The 15,494-nt window shown below is 40.0% G+C and overlaps 1 protein-coding gene across 1 annotated transcript in view; it reads left to right on the top strand.

The window, feature by feature from the left end:
- The first annotated feature begins 1,866 nt into the window (after window positions 1-1,866).
- ccdc180 (coiled-coil domain containing 180) overlaps window positions 1,867-15,494 on the top strand; it is a 299,213-nt gene continuing 285,585 nt past the window's right edge. The window contains exons 1-2 of the mRNA XM_061236221.1: window positions 1,867-2,052; window positions 2,228-2,343. Of these exons, the coding sequence (XP_061092205.1) occupies window positions 1,993-2,052; window positions 2,228-2,343 (176 nt within the window). The 5' untranslated portion in view covers window positions 1,867-1,992. The remainder of the gene's footprint in view (window positions 2,053-2,227; window positions 2,344-15,494) is intronic.

Below are 15,494 nucleotides of genomic sequence, written 5' to 3' on the forward strand. Positions count from 1 at the left end.
CTCTCAGTATGGGCCTCTGTGCTAAGCTGCTCCACCTGGCTCTGTATAGTCTTGTCACTACAAACAAATTATTTAAATGTTTAGGAGCTCACTGTAAGCATGCCCTCTCTCTGTAAGCATGTGCTCATCACAATTCTCAATGCTCTATCATTACTTTGGGGCCGTGACTCGGATCTGGTGGGCTGTAATGAAAAAAATTCCTTGCCAGAGGGCACCCCGCATGCCCAGCTCCCCCATACGCCCAAGAGAGTAGCGGCGGTTGCCACAGCACCAGGAGGACTGTGTACTGAACTCTTGGGCCATCGGGGAGAATAGGCCTCTCACCTTTCACTGTTCTCTTGCTCTCTCCGAAATTAAATTTTGGGCAGGTTAAGTTGGCCACATGGCTCACGAGATGGAATAAAATACAGGGTTGTGGGCCTGTGGATCCAGCTCTCATGTTTAGGGGTTTGGTCTCTGCTCGCCTTTGGGCTGTGCGGGGATATTATAGGGTTGTGAATGATCTTGATGCATTTCAGAGTATCTGGTGTGTAGATGTTTTTAAAAATTTTGTTTATTAAAGTGGTGGGTTCTATCCGGTTGTGTGGTGGGCAGTAGGTGTGCGTTGATGAGGAGGGAGGGGGGGGATATATATTTTTTATGTGTAGGTGTGGTGGGTAGATTTGTTTGTACAGTGGTTCTCCTGGGCAACCAGGTCTGCCGGTGTCTACCTGTCTCAATGACAAGTTGCATTCACTGGGCCTCATTTATCAAACGTTACAAAATTAAACATAATTAAATTTCATTTTGATTATGAGTGGCTAAATTATTTTAATGTTACATTATATTTAAATTACATTTACTTTATTAGAAGATTTGAAGCATAACCACATAATCACTTTGTTTGAGGCTTGTGACACCTCCTTCTGTCTCTCTGCAAGGACAGTAAAAACGTAGCTACAGGCTATTGCTGTCACCCTCTGGTGGGATTCCAGATAGCAATGTCTCCTGTAATTTGCCAATGCATTCCTCCAGCCCAATCTACACTCCCACAGTGAAGCCGGGAATAGTAAACTAATTGCTAGTTCAGTAACATAAGTACAGATACATTTCATAAAAATACATTAAAGAAAAGCTGCTTGCAAAGTAATAATATGTATACATAATCTATGGTTGGCAGAGCTGAAACTGCTGCCTGCAAGGCTTCTCTGTGGGAAAGAAAGTGCCAAATGTGAATAAATAAAGTAGCCAACCACCAGCTCATGATTAAAACTGCTTTAACATACTTTAAGCTGTATAAACTTGTCTATAAACACTTAATATTTAATTACATGATATGCATATTTTTATAAGCAGATAAGCATAAGTGAATTGCGTTCAAAAGTTTAATTTTTAAATGAAAATGGAAATCTTGTGAGCTCATTGGGAGGGGGGGGGTGCATTGTTTTGTTATTCAAATATCTTGGTACATACTGGTGTCCATGATGACGTCTACCTTAACAGATGCTGCAGGACCTGTAAAATTGTTCATATTTAACAAAAAATAAAAACCACCCGCCATATTTAAAAATGCATGGCATCTAATCAAATAGAAGTCAATCTACAACAAAATGACAAACTTTCCTGTTCTTCACATTTGATTTTCATTGTTTATTCGAACTGACAATTGCCGGAACTCCATCATTCTACAATGCAGGGAAAGAGGAACTCATTGCCTGGACCAGGAAATACATTAAGATGTACCTCTTGCCAAACGATTGTGGGATCAACAACTGTTGTCATAGTAACACATGGACGCTGTAGCAAGCTGCAACTGCGTTCCAAAAAGCTGGATATTGAAATATTGCCGTGAGAACTTTGTGGTGCTAGAATTTTAGTAGTTAGCTCAGTCAGTGAGTAGTATTGCGAGTTGGCTCACGTTTTTACAATATATCAGACTGCAGCTTGCTGGTGTGCTTGCTTGTTCAAATATTAACGTTACGCGTTTAGCTTTAACGCTTGCCAACAGCGACGATGGCTGAAACTCGAGTCATTCCCAGCGGAAAGGTTTACCGACAGATTTTTGACGCCCAGGTACGGTATGCTAGGTATAATGTTAATGTAACAAACCTTACATTTATTTACATCTTTTTACTGTAAGTATACATGTTTAATGTTTGTGTTAACTCAGTTCGTTATGTTTGGCTGTTTTATTTAGCGAATGTTGTCATCTGCAAAGTTACATGATGGGGAATATTATTTATTTCAGGTTCAACTGTCCAGAACTTTACATGACACTCGGAGGAGACGTGCAGCTAATGAGGGGTCCCTACACATAGACAACGCCCCTACCACCCGTGACACAGACACAATTCAGAGGATCAGGTATCTCTTACCCCCACTTTACACAGCATGCAGCATGGTCCAGAACAGCTGCTGTACAAGTAGCCAAAATACTACAATTAAAACGGTAGAAGATAGTTCGTTTTGGGAAGTTGGATTCTTTAAAATGAATCACTACGTTCGAGTCCGAACACCTCGCGATGTTCCGAACATTGCAACGTTCATGATTAGCGTTAGTTTGTTTGTGTGTGTGTGTGTGTACGTGTGTGTACCTGATCTAATTCCTTCCGTTTTCATATAAATTTGGTACGAGTCGCGTAACTACGCGATCCGTATAAAGTGACAAACAAGGTAATGGTGCTCTCCTGTGACAGTGTGGTGAGGAAGCTGTTGTTAACGAGAGACTACGAACCAGGCAGGGTTATACGGCTCCGCCAAAAGTGTTCCTTGTAAAATTGTTCACGCACGTACATACAATGATATTACACACACGTGGTTTTATGTAGACAATTAATGTTAAGATATATTTGCCTGGAGAACACAGTGCAAAACTGTAGCAGTTGTGCTTCAGGTGCTGTTCGGTTCGTGTGTAGGTCCATCATACTGACCGATGATGTATCTGCAGGGGTGTAGCACAAAATGCTGGCCCCTATACATAAGTAGTCTCTGTGGGCCACCTGCCTCTCTTGATCCATGTCTGTCACGCATCTTTTAAAAATGTATTACAAATAATTGAGCCAACAGCTGTTATTAGGGTAGACACTAATGAATGGTTCATACCACATTTAAACAAGGAATAATAATCTGTGATATGTGCTTAAATCTGCACAGTTTTAAATCTCACCACATTTCAATCCTCTTTTCTCAACACACTGTAGCCTACAATTACAGTGTGATACTTTTACTATGGTTAAATGAGGTTTGCTTGGAGTATCATGCTTAAGAGAGCATTATATTCTTCATGTTTAAGTATCTATCATTCCCAAGGTATAAGACAATGCTTAAAAAATACCATCTTAAGTTTTCCAAGCCCTACATTGAGAAAAGGCTTACTATACGTCATAATAAAAGACAACTGAACAAGACTTCACTATAGTCATGCTTCATTTGCAGAAACAAGGAGAGAATATAGCTGCAACCAGCAATGAACGGGCCTTGGTGGCATAGTTGTGCCAATGACATGTTTCAAAATATGTACACACTTTGGAAATAATCACCTTCCTGGACAACGTATAGTGTGCACAGGAATTCCCCTTTGATCAATGAAGATGTTGGTGCTGCTATTGGAATGCATCAATGATATAAGCCTCATTTCCTGTTGCCAGATGGTGGCACTATAATATTGAACCATGTATGGTTTTTGAATTTGATTACACTCCAATAGTAACCTATTTCTAAATTCTAAGCCACATCGGAAGATGTTTAGTGAATTAAGGCCACTTCCTGTTGCCAGCAGGTGGCGCTGTGACATTGAGCATTTATTGGAACATGGATGTGATTATAATCCAACATGGAACATATCTCTAAAGCGTCAGCAAAATCAGACGATGTGAAAGGAAATTAAGCCACACTTCCTGTTGCCAGCAGGTGGCGCTATGCCATTGAGCCTTTATTGGTATAGGGATGAGATTACACTCCAAAAATGAACATGTGTGAAGTTTCAGCCACATCAGACAATGTAGAATGAAACAAAAATAACTTCTTGCTTGAACATTGTGATAACATGCTACAGTCCTGTATGGAGAGCAGAGATGAATTAATTTCCATAGTTTTTACACCGGGAGGCACAATTTATGCTTGAAAAGTCATGAGGCTATAAATATGCACTCAAAATAAAACCATTGGCTTAAAGAAACTATTCCATTTTATTGTGGCTTCAGCAGGGATCGAACCACCGAACTTGCGTATCTTAGTCCACAGGCTTAACCATTACGCTATACTCCAGCTTACACACGGGTGCCATCTATTGGCAAAAAGTTGTATGTTTCCTTTTATCTTGGTTAAATAATTTCTCTATGAAGTGTCGGATAATATTGCATTAAACGTCTTGTTAGCCAGCATCATTCTTTTCCATTTCACCGGTAATTATGCTGCCTGAAACGCATTTGTTCAGCCAAATCTAAAGGAGATGCCAAGTCTCTGCCCTCAATCCGGTATTTTCATATTAAGTCAAAAATTCCTAGCGAAATTGTATGTTCTCTTAATTCGTGTTTAATGACAAGCCTAATAAACTAACATAGCTGGCAATTTAAGTGAAGGTTTTCTATTCATGTAAACCAATGTAGCTGACCTGTGTTTTGACTCACACAGACAGTGGACAGGCTGGCTGCTGTTAGCCCGTGCGTGTCATCTGGCAACGACCTGCATGCAATACGTTTGTTGAACATAACGGTCTAATGTTCACACAGCGTTCGAGCAGAGACACCTCAGACGCTAACGTTTCTTTTTGACTTCAAGTGTTAATCTTTTAAATATATGATACTCTCCTGCCAGTTAAAGCCTGTCTTTAAGTCTTTAAATGTCTTTAATATTTATTTTAGTTATTCAATTCATATAATGAAAATAGATGCAAAGAAACATCGGGCTGGGTGTTGTCAATACATTTTGTCACGTAGGCTGCAGCTGTAAATCATACATCGTTATGCATACTGGCTCGCTATGAAAATAAAAAAACCTATCGTTGAAAAATCACTTGAACGAAGAAAAAAATCAAAGTACCACTTTTTGCCAAAAAATGGAATCCCCGTATCAGAAATGGGGGGAAGTTACAGCGACGCAGTTAGTCTGTGATTAGAATTGATTGTGTAGACAACTTCACTGTTTCCACAAGGGAGCTTAAAATATGCTTTTTAACGGTACTTGGTCAGTGTAATGATATAAATGCTTTTGGTCAACGGTACTGAAAATGCCCGTTGCACCAGCCATCATAACAAAAGTCCCAATATAGGATCGATTTAAACCTCTATATATTTTTATTTCACGTTGACAGTGTAGGCTATTATGTGTATTCCGACGCGAATTACATTTAATTGGGTTATGGCATTCACTTCAATCGAATGAAGTCAAATAGAAACGGCTCGAATTCCTTAATAAGGCTTCTTGGTTTTCAAGCCAACTTTCCGAACAGCTGTTTTGTATTGAGTCCTTAAAAAGCTACACTACGTTTTTTTTAAAACCAAATAACATTGAACGTCATTGCAAGATATATGCAATACCAACTTTTGCCAGTAGATGGCAGTCGCGTATTAGAAATGGGAGAGTCATTTGCGACTTGCGTTGAAGTTTTAAGACTGGATATAATGAGTCTCCAGCGAAAATAGTGAACTATTATTGCTTAATGGATGTGATGACACTCCAACAATGAACATATGTGAAAAGTTGTAGCCTCAAAATCAGGCAATGTAGAATTTAATACCTTTTTGAAATTATTTAATACATAATTGTATTAAAACATGAACTGTTTGGGCAGCATTACAGGTTAATTTTAAGGCTGACCATAGCCATACCATTCCAAGATATTAAAAATCAGTTCACAGTTGTGTGTCAGGGCTATAATATCATGCTGACCACATTTTGTGTGAATGTGATGAACCCCCTAGGAAGAGTATTTCAAAGTTTGGTACGTGAAAAAACACTTAAAAACACACAAAATCCAAAATAGCTCACTTCCTGTTGGGAAAAGTTAAGGGATGCAAATGAGAAATGTGTGTGTCTTGAGGAGACCCTTATGCCTACCAGACGTGGTGCATTTACGTGAAAGTATATGTCCACAATATTAGAAAAGAGCCATAGGGGGCGCTGTGTAGCCACGCCCAGATGAATGTGGATATGGATGTGATTGCACTCCAAAAGTGAATATATTTGTAAAATATCAGCCCGATCAGATGATGTAGAACGGAATTAAGCCCACTTCCTGTTTTTGGGCGTAACGTGTGTATTATACGCCTCGCCATTGCCAAACCGTTTGAGATATCAAAAATCCTTTTGTCATTTAGGGTCAGGACTATTCTCAGATCATGATGACTCCATTTGGTGTGAATGTGATGAATACCCTAGCAGGAAGGCATACAAATATGATAAAAAACCTCACTTCCTGTTGCCAGATGGTGGCGCTATAACATTGACTTCTTCTTGGTATATGGCTGTGATTACACTCTAACAGTGAACATATTTGTAAAATATCAGCCAGATCAGACAATGTAGACCATGAATTTATGGCTACTTCCTGTTGGCGTGGCGTGACATGAAAATTGTACTCCTCGCCATGACCATACCGTTTGAGATATCAAAAATATCCTTGGGAATTAGTATCATAAGTATCCTGAGACCACTTTGACCACATGTGGTGTGAATGCGATGAACCCCCTAGGAGGAGTACTTAAAAGTGTAGTACGTGTAAAACGCACAAAATTCAAAATGGCTGACTTCCTGTTCACATATTTGATTTGATGCGAATGAGAATTGTGTTTGGGCAGAGGAGCCCCACAACCCTACAAAATTAGGTGAAGGTAGCTCAAAGTGCCTGTCCACAATAGAAGACAAAGCAATAGGGGGCGCTGTGGAGTCCCTTGGCCACGCCCAGGTCTGAGCATCTGACAGTTCCTGAGAGACACCACTTCTCATGTGTGTGCAAAATTCCGTGAGTTTTCATCCATGGCAAGCACCTCAAAAATGCACAAAACATAGAAAAAAAAGATTATAATAATTATAGGGGGCGCTGTCTAGCCACGCCCCGATTGATATGTATATATTTGATATTGTATTCCAAGAGTGAACATATTTCTAAAATATCAGCCTGATCGGACGATATCGAAAAAAAAGTCATTTTTTTGCACGCACAATGTCTACTCTACGACTCGCCATTTCCATACCGTTTGAGATATCAAAAATCCCTTCGCAATTTAGTGTAAGGACTATCTTAAGATCATGCTGACCACATTTGGTGTGAATGTGATGAATGCCCTAGCAGGAAGGCATACAAATATGATGAAGACCACACTTCCTGTTGCCAGATGGTGGCGCTATAACATTGACCCGTTCTTGGGATATGGATGTGTTTATACTCCAACAGTAAACGTATTTCTAAAATATCAGCCAGATCAGACGATGTCGACCATGAAATTACGGCCACTTCCTGTTGGCGTGGCGTGACATAAAAATTGTAATCCTCCCCGTGACTGTCCCGTTTGAGCTATCAAAAATATCCTGGCAATTTAGTATCATGACTATCCTGAGACCATTCTGACAACAGTTGGTATGAATGCGATGAACCCCCTAGGAGGAGTACTTAAAAGTGTAGAACGTGTAAAACGCACAAAATCCAAAATGGCTGACTTCCTGTTCGCATATTTGATTAGATGCGAATTTGAAATGTGTTTGGCCTGAGGAGTGCTATATGCATACTAACTATGGTGCAGGTAGCTCAAAGTGCCTGCCCACAATAGAAGACAATGCGATAGGGGGCGCTGTGGAGTCCCTCAGCGACGCCCAGGTCTGAGCATCTGAGAGATCCTGACAGCAACCACTTCTGATGTGTGTGCAAAATGTCAAGACTTTTTACGCATGGCAAGGCCCTCAAAAATGCCCATTTGCCTGAAGAGAAAGAATAATAATAATAAATATAGCTGCAAGCAGCAATGAACGGGCCCAAGCACCATGGGCGCAACCGCCTTGGTGGCATAGTTGTGCCAATGACATGTTTAACAATATGTACCCACTTTGGAAATAATCACCTTCCTTGGCAATGTATAGTGTGCACAGGAATTCCCCTTTTATCAATGAAGATGTTGGTGTTGCTATTGGAATGCATCAATGACATAAGACTCACTTCCTGTTGCCAGATGGTGGCGCTATAATATTGAGCCGTGTATTATTTGATTACACTCCAATAATAAATCTATTTCAAAATTTTCAGCCACATCGGAAGATGTTGAGTGAAATTAAGGTCAATTCAATGTTCTAGTTTCCAGATGGTGGCGCTATAACATTGAGTCATTTTTGGAATATGGATTTAATTACACTCGAACAATATACATATTTCTAAATTTTCGGCCACATCGGAAGATGTCGAGTGAAATTAAAGCCACTTCCTGTTGCCAGATGGTGGCGCTATAACATTGAGTCATTTTTGGGATATGGATTAGATTATACTCCCACAACGAATATATCTGTGTAATATCAACCAGATCAGACCATCTAGAATGAAATTACGAACACTTCCTGTTGCCGCGGCGAGACCTCAAATTGTACGCCTCGCTATAGCCGTACCGTTTGACATATCAGAAATATCCTTTCAATTTAGCATCAGGATTATCCTGAGACCATTCTCACCACATTTGGTGTGAATGTGATGAACTCCCTAGGAGGAGTATTTCAGAGTTTGGTACGTGTAAAAACACTTAAAAACACACAAAATCCAGAATAGCTCACTTCCTGTTTAGAAACGTTAAGGGATGCAAATGAGAAATGTGTGTGTCTTGAGGAGACCCATATGCATACCATATTCGGTGAATTTACGTGAAAGTATATGTCCACAATATTAGAAAAGAACCATAGGGGGCGCTGCGTAGCCACGCCCAGATGTATGTGGATATGGATGTGATTGCACTCCAACAGTGAATATATCTGTAAAATTTCAGCCTAATCAGACAATGTAGAACGGAATTAAGCCCACTTCCTGTTTTCGCTCGTAACGTGTGTATTGTACGCCTCGCCATTGCCAAACCATTGGAGATATCAAAAATCTGTTTGGCTTTTAGGGTCAGGACTATCCTAAGATCATGCTGACTTCATTTGGTGTGAATGTGATGAATACCCTAGCAGGAACACATACAAATATGATAAAAACCTCACTTCCTGTTGCCAGATGGTGGCGCTATAACATTGACTTCTTCTTGGGACATGGATGTGAGTATACTCACACAATGAACATATTTTTAAAATATCAGCCAGATCAGACGATGTAAACCACAAAATTATGGCCACTTCCTTTTGGCGCGGCGTGACATAAAAATTGTACGCCTCGCCATGACCATACCGTTTGAGATATCAAAAATATCCTGGCAATTTAGAATCATGACTATGTTGAGACCATTCTTACCCCATTTGGTGTGAATGCGATGAACCGCCTAGGAGGAGTACTTAAAAGTGTAGTACAGGTGAAAACGCACAAAATTCAAAATGGCTGACTTCCTGTTCGCATATTTGCATCAATGCGAATTAGAAATGTGTTTGGTCCGAGGAGTGCTATATGCCTACTAAATTTGGTGAAGGTAGCTCAAAGTGCCTGCCCACAATAGACAACAATGCAGGGGGGGGGGGGGGGGTCAGCGCAATAGGGGGCGCTGTGGAGTCCCTCGGCCAAACCCAGGTCTGAGCATCTGATACATCCTGACGGCCACCACTTCTGATGTGTCTGCAAAATATCAAGACTTTTTAGCCAGGGCAAGGTCCTCAAAAAAGCCCATTTGACGGAAGAGAAAGAATAATAATAATAAATATAGCTGCAAGCAGCAATGAACGGGCCCAAGCACCATGGGCGCAACCGCCTTGGTGGCATAGTTGTGCCAATGACATGTTTAACAATATGTACACACTTTGGAAATAATCACCTTCCTTGGCAATGTATAGTGTGCACAGGAATTCCCCTTTGATCAATGAAGATGTTGGTGTTGCTATTGGAATGCATCAATGATATAAGACTCACTTCCTGTTGCCAGATGGTGGCGCTATGATATTGAGCCGTGTATGGTTTTTGAATTTGATTACACTCCAATAATAAATCTATTTCAATATTTTCAGCCACATCGGAAGATGTTGAGTGAAATTAAGGTCAATTCAATGTTCTAGCTTCCAGATGGTGGCGCTATAACATTGAGTCATTTTTGGAATATGGATTTAATTACACTCCAACAATATACATATTTCTAAATTTTCGGCCACATCGGAAGATGTCGAGTAAAATTAAAGCCACTTCCTGTTGCCAGATGGTGGCGCTATAACATTGAGTCATTTTTGGGATATGGATGTGATTACACTCCCACAACGAACATATCTGTGTAATATCAACCAGATCAGACGATGTAAACCACAAAATTATGGCCACTTCCTTTTGGCGCCTCGCCATGACCATACCATTTGAGATATCAAAAATATCCTGGCAATTTAGAATCATGACTATATTGAGACCATTCTTACCCCATTTGGTGTGAATGCGATGAACCGCCTAGGAGGAGTACTTAAAAGTGTAGTACGTGTGAAAACGCACAAAATTCAAAATGGCTGACTTCCTGTTCGCATATTTGCTTCAATGCGAATGAGAAATGTGTTTCAATTGAGGAGCCACACATGCCAACCAAATTAGGTTCATGTAGCTCAAAGTGCCTGCCCACAATAGACAACAATGCTCCCTTTGATCAATGAAGATGTTGGCGCTGCTATTGGAATGCATCAATGATATAAGCCTCACTTCCTGTTGCTAGATGGTGGCGCTATATTATTGATCCGTGTATGTTTTTTGAATTTGATTACACTCCAGAAATAAACATATTTGTACATTTTCAGCCACATCGGAAGATGTTCAGCGAAATTAAGGTCAATTCCTGTTTCCAGATGATGCTGTTATAACATTGAGTCGTTTTTGGAATATGGATTTGATTACACTCCAACACTGAGCATCTGTGTAAAGTTGCAGTCACATCAGACATTGGAGAATTTAAGTATGACCACTTCCTGTTTGTCTGGCATGATGTGTTTTTTATGTGCCTGACCATAGCTATATCATCCCAGTAAATCAAAAATCTGTTTTGTCAGGACCATCCTAGCATCATGCTGACCACATTTACCGTGAATGTCATGAACCCATTGAAAAATAATGCTTAAGAATGCAATATAAGGCTCACTTCCTGTTGCCAGCGGGTGGCGCTTTGCCATTTAGCCTTTATTGGAAAATGGATGAGATTACACTCCAAAAATGAACGTGTGAAGTTTCAGCCACATCAGACAATGTAGAATGAAATAAAAATAACGTCTTACTTGCACATTGTGATAACATGCTACAGTCCTGTATGGAGAGCAGAGATTAATTAATTTCCATAGTTTTTACACGGGGAGGCACAATTTATGCTTGAAAAGTCATTAGGCCATAAACATGCACTCAAAATGAAAACAATTGGCTTCAAGAAACTATTCAAATTCATTGTGGCTGCAGCGGGGATCGAACGGCTGAATTTGCGTGCCTTAATCCACCGCCCTAACCATTACGCTATACTGCCCGCTTATACACGGGTGCCATCTATTGGCCAAATGTCTCCTTTTATCTTGGTTTAATAATTTCTCTACGAAGTGTCGGATAATATTGCACGAAACGTCTAGTTAACCAGCATCATTCTTTTCCATTTCACTGGTAATTATGCTGCCTGAAACGCATTTGTTCAGCCAAATCTAAAAGAGATGCCAACTGTCTGCCCTCAGTAAAGTATTTTCATATTAATTTACCATTCCTAGCGAAATTGTATGTTCTCTTAATTCGTGTTTAATGACAAGCCTAATAAACTAACATAGCTGGCGATTTAACTGAAAGTTTTCTATTCATGTAAACCAACGTAGCTGACCTGTTTTTTGACTCACACAGACAGTGGACTGGCTGGCTGCTGTTAGCCCGTGCGTGTCATCTCGCAACGACCTGCATGTGATACCTTTGTTGAACAAAACGGTCTCATGTAAACACAGCGTTCGAGCAGAGCCACCTCAGACGCTAAAGTTTCTTTTTGACTTCATGTGTTAATCTTTTAAAAATATGATACTCTCCTGCCAGTTTAAGCCTGTCTTTAAGTCTTTAAATGTCTTTAATATTTATTTTAGTTATTCAATTCATGTAATGAAAATAGATGCAAAGAAACGTCGGGCTGGGTGTTGTCAATACATTTTGTCACGTAGGCTGCAGCTGTAAATCATACATCGTTATGCCTACTGGCTCGCTAGAAAAAAACAAAAACCTATCGTTGAAAAATCACTTGAAGGAAGAAAAAAATGAAAGTACCACTTTCTGCCAATAAATTGAATCGCCGTATCAGAAATGGGGGGAAGTTACAGCGACGCAGTTAGTCTGTGAGTAGAACAGATTGTGTAGACAACTTCACTGTTTCCACAAAGGAACCAAAAATGTGCTTTTTAACAGGACTTGGTCAGTGTAATGATATAAATGCTAGCATTCGATTATGGTCAACGGTACCGAAAATGCCCGTTGCACCAGCCATCATAACAAATGTCCCAATACAGGATCGATTTAAACCTCTATATATTTTTATTTCACGTTGACAGTGTAGGCTATTATGTGTATTCCGACGCGAATTACATTTAATTGGGTTACGGCATTCACTTCAATCGAATGAAGTCAAATAGAAACGGCTCGAATTCCTTAATAAGGCTTCTTGGTTTTCAAGCCAACTTTCCGAACAGCTGTTTTGTATTGAGTCCTTAAAATGCTACAATACGGTTTTTTTTTAATCCAAATAACATTGAACGTCAAAGCAATATATGCATTATATGTGTTAATCTTTTAAATATATGATACTTTCCTGCCAGTAAAAGCCTGTTTTTTATTTTAGTTATTCAATCGAGTTAATTAAGATAGATGAGAAAAAACGTTGCTGTGGGCTGGGTGTTTTCAGTACATTTTGTCATGTAGGCTGCCGCTGTTACTCATACATCGTTATGGTTACTGGCTCGCAAAAAGAAACAAAACTTGTCGTTGAGAAATCACTTTATCCAAGAAAAAGAGAAACAATACCGAAAATTAGAAAGAATACTAACCTTTGCCACTAGATGGCAGTCGCGTATTAGAAATGGGAGAGTCAGTTGCGACTTGCGTTGAAGTTTTAAGACTGGAGATAATGAGTCTCCAGCGAAAATAGTAAACTATTATTGCTTAATGGATGTGATGACACTCCAACAATGAACATATGTGAAAAGATGTAGCCTCAAAATCAGGCAATGTAGAATTTAATACCTTTTTGAAATTATTTAATATATAATTTTCCTATTTGGGCAGCATTACAAGTTAATTTTAAGGCTGACCATAGCCATACCATTCCAAGATATTAAAAATCAGTTCATAGTTGTGTGTCAGGGCTATAATATCATGCTGACCACATTTTGTGTGAATGTGATGAACCCCCTAGGAAGAGTATTTCAAAGTTTGGTACGTGAAAAAACACTTAAAAACACACAAAATCCAAAATAGCTCACTTCCTGTTGGGAAAAGTTAAGGGATGCAAATGAGAAATGTGTGTGTCTTGAGGAGACCCTTATGCCTACCAGACGTGGTGCATTTACGTGAAAGTATATGTCCACAATATTAGAAAAAACCATAGGGGGCGCTGTGTAGCCACGCCCAGATGAATGTGGATATGGATGTGATTGCACTCCAAAAGTGAATATATTTGTAAAATATCAGCCCGATCAGATGATGTAGAACGGAATTAAGCCCACTTCCTGTTTTTGGGCGTAACGTGTGTATTATACGCCTCGCCATTGCCAAACCGTTTGAGATATCAAAAATCCTTTCGTCATTTAGGGTCAGGACTATTCTAAGATCATGATGACTACATTTGGTGTGAATGTGATGAATACCTTAGCAGGAACGCATACAAACATGATAAAAACCTCACATCCGTTGCCAGATGGTGGCGCTATAACATTGATTTCTTCTTGGTATTTGGATGTGATTACACTCTAACAGTGAACATATTTCTAAAATATCAGCCAGATCAGACAATGTAGACCATGAATTTATGGCGACTTCCTGTTGGCGCGGCGTGACATGAAAATTGTACGCCTCGCCATGACCATACCGTTTGAGATATAAAAAATATCCTTTGGAATTAGTATCATGACTATCCTGAGACCACTTTGACCACATTTCGTGTGAATGCAATGAACCCCCTAGGAGGAGTACTTAAAAGTGTAGTACGTGTAAAATGCACAAAATTCAAAATGGCTGACTTCCTGTTTACATATTTGATTTGATGCGAATGAGAAATGTGTTTGTCCAGAGGAGCACCACATCCATACCAAATTAGGTGAAGGTAGCTCAAAGTGCCTGTCCACAATAGAAGACAAAGCATTAGGGGGCGCTGTGGAGTCCCTTGGCCACGCCCAGGTCTGAGCATGTGATACATCCTGAGAGACCCCACTTCTCATGTGTGTGCAAAATTCTGTGAGTTTCCATCCATGGCAAGCACCTCAAAAATGCAAAATACATTGAAAAAAAAGAGAATAATAATTATAGGGGGCGCTGTCTAGCCACGCCCCGATTGATATGTATATATCTGATATTGTACTGCTACAGTGAACATATTTGTAAAATATCAGCCAGATCGGACGATGTCGAAAAAAAAAGTCCTTTTTTTGCACGCAATATGTGTACTGTACGACTCGCCATTTCCATACCGTTTGAGATATCAAAAATCCCTTCACAACCTAGCGTAAGGACTATCTTAAGATCATGCTGACCGCATTTGGTGTGAATGTGCTGAATACCCTAGCAGGAATGCATACAAATATGTTAAAGACCTCACTTCCTATTGCCAGATGGTGGCGCTGTAACATTGACCTGTTCTTGGGATATGGATGTGATTACACTCCAACAATAAACAAATTTCTAAAATATCAGCCAGATCAGACAATGTAGACCATGAAATTATGGCCACTTCCTGTTGGCGCGGCATGACATAAAAATTCTACGCCTCCCCATGACCGTCCCGTTTGAGCTATCAAAAATATCCTGGCAATTTAGCATCATGACTATCCTTAGACCATTCTGATCACAGTTGGTGTGAATGCGCTGAACCCCCTAGGAGGAGTACTTAAAAGTGTAGTACGTGTAAAACTCAGAAAATCCAAAATGGCTGACTTCCTGTTTGGATATTTGATTAGATCCGAATGAGAAATGTGTTTGGACCGAGGAGCGCTATATGGCCACCAAATTAGGTGCAGGTAGCTCAAAGTGCCTGCCCACAATAGAAGACAATGCGATAGGGGGCGCTGTGGAGTCCCTCGGCCACGCCCAGGTCTGAGCATCTGAGAGCTCCTGACAGCCACCACTTCTGATGTGTGTGCAAAATGTCAAGACTTTTTACGCATGGCAAGGCCCTCAAAAAAGCCCATTTGCCTGAAGAAAAAGAATAATAATA

The sequence above is a fragment of the Conger conger genome, chromosome 1, assembly GCF_963514075.1.
Source record: "Conger conger chromosome 1, fConCon1.1, whole genome shotgun sequence".
In the NCBI taxonomy this organism is placed as follows: Eukaryota; Metazoa; Chordata; class Actinopteri; order Anguilliformes; family Congridae; genus Conger; species Conger conger.